This window comes from Pteropus vampyrus, unplaced genomic scaffold, assembly GCF_000151845.1.
Source record: "Pteropus vampyrus isolate Shadow unplaced genomic scaffold, Pvam_2.0 Scaffold44, whole genome shotgun sequence".
NCBI lineage: Eukaryota > Metazoa > Chordata > Mammalia > Chiroptera > Pteropodidae > Pteropus > Pteropus vampyrus.
In genome coordinates this window covers 4017156-4025056 of record NW_011888825.1, presented here as the reverse complement: position 1 = coordinate 4025056, position 7901 = coordinate 4017156, and the positions used below count along the sequence as shown (strand labels likewise).

At 34.4% G+C, this 7901-nt stretch overlaps 1 protein-coding gene across 4 annotated transcripts in view; it reads right to left on the bottom strand.

Annotated features, from left to right (window-relative positions):
• MAP2K4 (mitogen-activated protein kinase kinase 4) overlaps positions 1–7901 on the bottom strand; it is a 100880-nt gene that overhangs the window by 40539 nt on the left and 52440 nt on the right. For all 4 annotated transcript variants that reach the window (XM_023529948.1, XM_023529949.1, XM_023529950.1 and 1 more), the window contains one exon: positions 3376–3550. In XM_023529948.1, the coding sequence (XP_023385716.1) occupies positions 3376–3550 (175 nt within the window). The remainder of the gene's footprint in view (positions 1–3375; positions 3551–7901) is intronic.

The window sequence follows — 7901 nt, the reverse complement described above, 5'->3', positions numbered from 1 at the left end:
AGTTTACAGAATTGTACATACACACCAGTAAATAAAATAGACAAAATTAGTACTATTTTAGTTGATGTAAGGGATAGAAAGTGGGAACCCTGCCTACCCATACTGGAAGTCAGGGCATGAGCTCAGAAGAAACCTTAGGGTCCACATGGGACAGGTTGGAAATGGTTGCTTTAGGTGAACTTTAATCACCCATTATGATTAATCCTGCCAAAGAGGCAGATACCTAGAGGACAGTGATCGTGCATGTCTGATTTTTTCATTCAATGGTTATCCTACCATGATGCAAAATGGGGCATTAATTACATGTTATTTGCAGAGAATGCTGACCAAAGCCAGAAGTACTCAACCAGAGTTAAAGGCTGTCCTTCCTGAGCTTTAGAAGACCCTGTGGTAACAATGGTTTGGCCCTCAGCAGCCTTATGACTCAGGCAAAGTTAGACAACCTAGTAATATTACTTCTACTCACAGAAGAGTAAGGTCCATTTCTTCAGGGGTATTCAATTAAAATTGAAAGGTTAAAATTTCCCACATCTTTGGTTCTAACAAAGAACTCCACTAGCAGCTTAAGGACTATCCTCAGGCCAAAGGTCAAAAAATTATTGTAAGTATAATTCTTACAATGTTATCTTACTGAATCTGATTTGTTATAGCTAATTAATTTTTATATTAAGCTTTTGAGATAATTATTTCTAGAAACTAAGAAATCATCTTTTCAAACATTTCTTATATGTGGCAAAATTAACTTGGGGAAGGGCTCCTTCAAAACTAAAAAAGAGAAATAAAAATTTAAAAATCAGGCTAATTGCACAGTTCATTTTAGTACAGATACTAAAAGTAAATCTTAAGGATAATTTCCAGGATAAGCTTAATATTTAATAAAGTAATCCTTCTATAGTCCCAAAGAGCATATTAAAACACTACTATAGAGCTACTTCACGTGTAAATCTCATTTCACCAACGGCAATGGAAAACTCACAGGACAGTCAATCATTGTTTCATAGTTCATTTAAATCTCTACAGTTCTAATCTCAGAGCTAAACACCGTGGGTACTCAGTAAATCACTTTCTACATGTAAACTATCAAATCTAACTCCTTAATCATATTGCCTCTATGTATTTGTACTTGTCAATCTGGTCTAAGGAAGGAACATACTGAGGTGTGACAAAAGGATGAGCTTTTTCAAAGAGCACGATAAATATATTTCAAAATCTGTAATAGATGGCATATATCAGTCATCAAATTGGTATTAAACTGTAATGTATATTAATGTAAAAACACTCCTCCAGTATTGTATGGTCATAGAAACCAACAGTACACTCCATCAATATGTTGATTAATATGTTCTATTACAACTCTTCCCATTCTAAACTATTATGCTTGCTCAAAAATTCAAGGTGATGAACAAAGGTAGACAGTATCAAATAGTGAGTACAGATGTGATTATTACCAGTCTGTTAGTCCCATAACTGCCTTAGAAGCATTTCTAAAAGTTGGGATTTTTAATAGCATTCCAACGTAAGTTCTCAAAATAAGGTCAGATTACAAATGGCAAACAAGAACTTCACTCTTAAATTCCTTCAAAACTTGAGCAAGCATTATGCAGTTTCGAATGTTATCAAATTAATAAAAAAAAAATTTTAACATCAAAATGAAGTACCTTCTTTATTTACCTTTAAACCTATTAACCATGGCTAAAGTCAATCCAGATTACTGAAACAGATTATGATGTTGATCAGTACAGTAAAACATAAATAACACAGACTGAAAAAAGCAGGACATAATTATTTAAAAGTACTTTCCCCAGTACTGGGAAGAAAAGTTTAGAACTTTAGTTATACGGATTTCCCTTAAGACCCAGCCAATAAAAGTGGAATGTCCCACACAGAAAATATAGGGCAATGCAATACTCATACAGAAGAGTCTAAATAAACTGACTTTCTTTCCACATATCCTGCAGTAGCACAAAATAAAAACAGAGAAATAATCTCACATTCCAAGAACAACAACATTTTTTTCAACAGAAAATCCAAAGCAAAGGTCTTAGCCTCTTCACTGTTAGAGGTCTATAAGATATCTGCAAACATATGTATATATGTATGCATCTTTCTAAGAAGAAAGTCTATAGTTCTCATCATATTGTAAAAAAATATATTACCTAAAACAAAATTAACCCATAGGGAGAACTATAAATTTTTTCCCATCATTAATTTCTCATTGGTTTTATGTGACCCAGCAAAGAGAAATGATCAACAACAAAGGAGGCTAAAATAGCAAAATTTTGCTCATAATAAACTTCAACACCGGCAACCTTTTATATTAATATGCTACAAATCCACTCCAAACATTAAGTCAGAAACTAAGGCCCCTCCTCTCATCAAGTCACTTTAATAAACTCAAAATAGGGAATTGACAGGAAGATGAATAGCTTAGATGGTCTGCAGACCCATTCTCAATTCTTGCAAATTGAGACATTATTTATTGCCATAAGAATTTTAAGTTCAAAGACAGTATGGCCATATCCTACTTTTCTCTTTTTCTCTTTAAAATCCCCCCCATTGTCAATTTTCCTGAAATATCTTACACAAAGCAAATATTCATTAAACATCTGAACAAACAAATGAACAAATTACAATTATATGGGCCAACTAAGAGTTGGATGGAAACCATCAGTTCATTACAGGTACCAACATGAGCCTGCCAGGTACAGTCTACAGGCCAATCTTGATTTCTGGCCATTCTTTTTTTTTTTTTTTTTTTTAAATGAACATATTAAGTGGCATGACACTCAAAATAAGACAAAATGTGACAGCATTATCACAAGGAATGCATTTCAATACAACTTTCAAACCAGGGAACAGGGCAGTACTGAGTGGAGATGAAATAAACAAACAGAAGCCGAGCCGGTCAGGACCGAGTAAGGTTGAGGTTAGTGGCAACAGCATGTGTGTGGTTTCCAGGAAACCTTCAGTAAGACTGCTGTTAGCCCTAGCCCCGCACCTTGCCCAACCCAGTGTGCTGCCTCCTCTTCCAGCTCCCCGCCTGGCTCAGTGCAGCACTGCCCTGCTCCCAGGGGTGCAGCCCCCCGGCCTGAACTCACCTTGGCAGTGGAAGGGCCTGAAGTTTAAAATATGTTAATGCATCATGCCAAAAGTGCAGTGAACATGCACACTTCATACACTCATGTTTCCAGAGAAAGAGAAAACAATGCCACCAATAAGACAACCTGTATATAAAATACTCTCAAAGAATTCAAAGAAACGATTTTATAAACACCCCTATTTACCACAAAAGTAAGAACAGACGCTAGGTATTAGTACACCAAGAAATTGCACCTAATGAATTAAAAACCAAAAATAATTATGGGCATCACCTACTTTAACTGCCATTATTTGCCCACTTGGTTTGTGGACCATTTTGTTGACAGAACCATAAGCTCCTCGTCCAATTTCTCCAAGGTCTTTCAAGTCCTCTGCAGTGAAATCCCAGTGTTGTTCAGGGGAGATCTTCAGTTTTCCTGACGATTCAATGCTGTGTGTTCTCAGTCTCTCTCTGTTAAAATATTGGGAAGCAATTTTTCCACATTTTAAATAGGTTTCGACTTTTTTCTTTTCGCTAGCACTGATTAATGTGTGGGAAATTTGTTTTCTCATAATTTACTAAAACAGTCTGACCTCTAGGTTTTGGTAATTTTTTTGTTTGTATCATCTTGGTTTTTTACTCACTGAATTCATTAATAAAGGCCTAAATTTAGGTAATCAATAAACATAGTTTTAATGGTATTGATGAAACCAATTCCCATTTATTGAAGAAGCTAATTCTGCAGACCAGTTTTCATTTCCAAATATAAGATCTTTTTCGAACTTTACAAAGTGCGTTATCAAATGCGGAATCCCAGGAGCTATAAACCTCATTTCCAAAAAGTTCTTATCTTACCCTACCCAACATTAATTATTCCAGGTCCTCAATCCCTACCACCGCTCTTCACACACTTTGCTGCACATCAGAATCACCTGGAGAGATTTTAAATATCCTGATGCCAGGTATCTTCCCATCGCAATGAAATCAGAACATTGAGGGAGAGGAGACAGAAAACAGTATTTTCAAAGATCCCCAGGTGAGTATCACAAAGTTTGAGAATTAGCACCTCATGTGCTATTATTCAAAACTCAAGTGCTATTCAAAATGGAACTTTTAGCCCATGTTCAATAGAGTAATGGGAGGAAAACAAATGATTCTTGGGCAAAAGTGTTCCCTCGTTACAGATTTTAATTAAATAAAAACATCATCTCCAAAATTCCAACCTGAGATCAATATATTAACTTCTAGCCATGCTTTGTTAAAAGCAAATCCAATGGAAAACCTCTCTCTCTCTCTCTCTCTCTCTCTCTCTCTCTCTCTCTCTCACACACACACACACACACACACACACAACCCCAATGTGTGGGAATTAACTATATCAAACGAGAGAGTACATAAAGAAAAACATGCCATTCAATATCATCATTTTCAATTTCATATTAAATGATCAGAATCTCTTTTCAAATCTGATCTGTGATACAAGCAATAAAAGTTTATGTGCTTGGTTATTTATTTTTCTTCCAAAATTTATAAATGTTTCTCAGATTTTTTTTGTAGCTTTTAAGGTTCTCAAAATATTTAGAATTTTTAAATTGCTCCACCAGAATAACTATATATACTAGTATTAATAATAATCAAGATTTGGTCAAAAGATACGAACTTCTAGTTATAAAATAAATAAGTCCCGGGGGTATAATGTATAGCATAGTGACTATAGTTAATAATATAGTATTGTATATTTGAAAGTTGCTAAGAGAACAGATCTCAAAAGTTCTCATCACACACACAAAACTTTGTAACTATATGTGGTGATGAGTGTTTATTGTCATCATTTCACAATATACACGAATATTCAATCATTATGTCATACACCCAAAATGAATGTGTCAATTATACCACAATAAAAATAAATAAAACCTCTTCCAGGTGAAAAAAATTAATAATAACCAAGATTCAAGGTTATAGTTCAAAGATTAATATGCCTTGTCTAAATAACAATTTACAGAACTAGCATTCCAAATGCCAGATTCTCAAATCATAGTAAGTCATAATACCCACTTTCATTCATACAAGTTCTTTTCAGTTTACAAAATACTTTTACTGATGTTATTTATATTCTAGCATCTAGAGTCATAAGAAACTTAGAAATCAGTGGCATAAATAACCAGTCAGTCAGGTATGGAAGTGAAGCCTGAACAGACTTTTTAAGACAGAAATCAGATCTAGGCAAGTACATCAAGCCCAGTCACTAATTTTCTCAGTAATCTTTTTCAAAAAGTAGACAAATTAAGCCAGGAAATATTCTAACATAAAGAAGTTCCATGTATGATTATTGTGCTATGCTCACTGGCAAGTAAACACCATCTATAGTGTGGTTTAATCATTGATGAAATATACAATAATAAACTACCACTGAGAATAGCTGAAAAAAGGCAATTACATTTACAGGTAAATTAGAAGCAACATTTTTAAAGTATTCACTAATTCAAAGGCTCTAAGGTAGTCTCCATGATTACCACTTTCCTGGTGTTTGCATCTTTGTGTAAGCTCCTCTCCTTGAGTGTAAATGCGATATGCAACTTATTTCCAAGCAATAAATATGTTAAAGGATATCTTTCTCATGAGCACACTGTTATATAACATTATTGCTAGCATTCCTGAGAAACAAAATGAATAGTATTTCATTACTACATAAAATCACAGAATAACAGCTATAATAGTATCTTTACTTTAAAGATAGAATTTTAGAATTATGAAATATGTCTGTTAATAGTTGAACTTACTGTAGCCTGCTGTGTAGTTTCCAGATAAGGTCTCTTTTTTCTTTTTGAAAGTGAACAGACTAACAGCTAAGGGATGTAGATTACCTTCTTGGGCTAATGAAAATGTTCAAAAATTGATAAGGTAAACAGATGCACAACCTTGAATATACTAAAAGTAATTGAATTATACAGTTTAAATGGATGAATTGTATGGTATATGAATTATATCTCAATAAAGCTGCTAAAAGCAAAAGATGAAAAGGAGAATGTAATTACTACCCAGAGTTCCATTTTCTCATTTAGGCAGGAAGAGAGTTATAAAAACCACAGAAGAGTATGCCATGGAATGTCATCAAGGCATGTTCATAGAGTTTTCACACTGTTTTGGCAATCTTTTCAGTGAAACTGAATTTCACAGCTATTGTTTTAAGAGTTAGTCCAAACATGATGGCTTCCAGAGAAGGACTGTACATAGATATAGAGCTCTAGAGACTAGAACTGGAGGCTGGACCTGAACCTTTACTGTTAAACTCTAGCAGTCAAATCACTGAGGCAACTGTAGCAAGTGGCCAAAACTTTAGTGGCAGTTTTTTTTATCTTGAGGCAAATCTGTCAAACAAGGTTTAAGTGTTACTTCTACTCGACAGTATCAGCAATTCATAATCATTATTAATTTCTTACATGAAAATTAGTTCAACTCAACTCCACAAACCTGTCCCCAATGCCTTTGCTCTACCAGTACATAAGTCCTGCCTATGAATTTGTACTTACTCTTACATTCTGTCTAAAATGTATGTTACGTACACTACTACTTACTACATGGGCAATTCTTAACCAAGACATCCTACTATCGTCTTTGTTGGGTCCACTCAAAAAACAAGGGACCAAAGTTCCAAGTTTCAAATTAACCCAAATCCAAGACAAGAATACAATCCTGACCCCATATCAAACCTTTTACATAAAAAGACCAGCAGGAAAAAATTCCATAGAAAAACAAGTAATATTCTCCTATGGATTTAAGAGGTCTTTAATATGAAAACAAGTTTCAGTAGTTTTTGTTGTAACACAACTTGTAATTAGACTACCAGATGATACACATTCCAGTTAAAAAATCAGCTACACACATTTTTTCATGCCTACAGATGACAAATCTAAATTAAATAGTATCTCTCTTGGATACAGCTTTTCAAAAAGTGTATTTTTGGATAGATATTAACATCAGAGAAACTGTTTAGATGTAAACTGATGTTACCATAAAAATATTTTTTCCTATATAAAGGTAAGTAGAATTTTATTGGCAATGAAAACTTTGGTGAAATCTACAGACACCAACACAATGGATTAAAATCTGAAAAAAAATCTATCGACCTTATTAAGTCAAATTTGAAAAATCAATTAATGGGCATACTATATCTTACCACCACATTCACGGATTAACATAGACTGGGTGTCCTTTGTGGTTAATATCTTCATGTTCCTTTTCAAAAGACTACATTCCCTGGTTTTACAAAGGGATACCATGTGAATGACTGGAAAGTATCAAAGATTTTAGGGGTTACCTCTCCCAACTGTTTAAGGGAACACTTATTCCCATCATGCCTCATCTTTCCACCCAGAGGAATCTGGTCTCTCACCTGAGCCCTTACTGACTGATCAGTGAATATGGAAGAAGAAACTGAACACAGTTCAATTCTTCTCTTTGAAAGCTAGCCTACCTACAGAGAGGGACACTATGGCTGTCCCTCTGAGAGACTGCCACTCAGGTGTTAGGTAAGTCTAACTATTCGAGGGCAAGGGGAGTTAGCAAACTATTCTGGCCTCAAATGTGACATTTCCAATTTTATCAAGGATAGAATGAACCTTATAATCTCCATCTGTTTGGCTCCTGCATCTCTCTCAACTAGTTTCAAACACAAATGAAAAGGACTTTTTCATTTTTTACTAGATTTCCATATAACTAAGACCCATAAATTTTTTAAAGTTTTAACAAGTACTGGATAGTAGTAAAACTAAATGCAATTATGTAATTACTAGGGTTCAAAGAAAATAAAACATTTTCA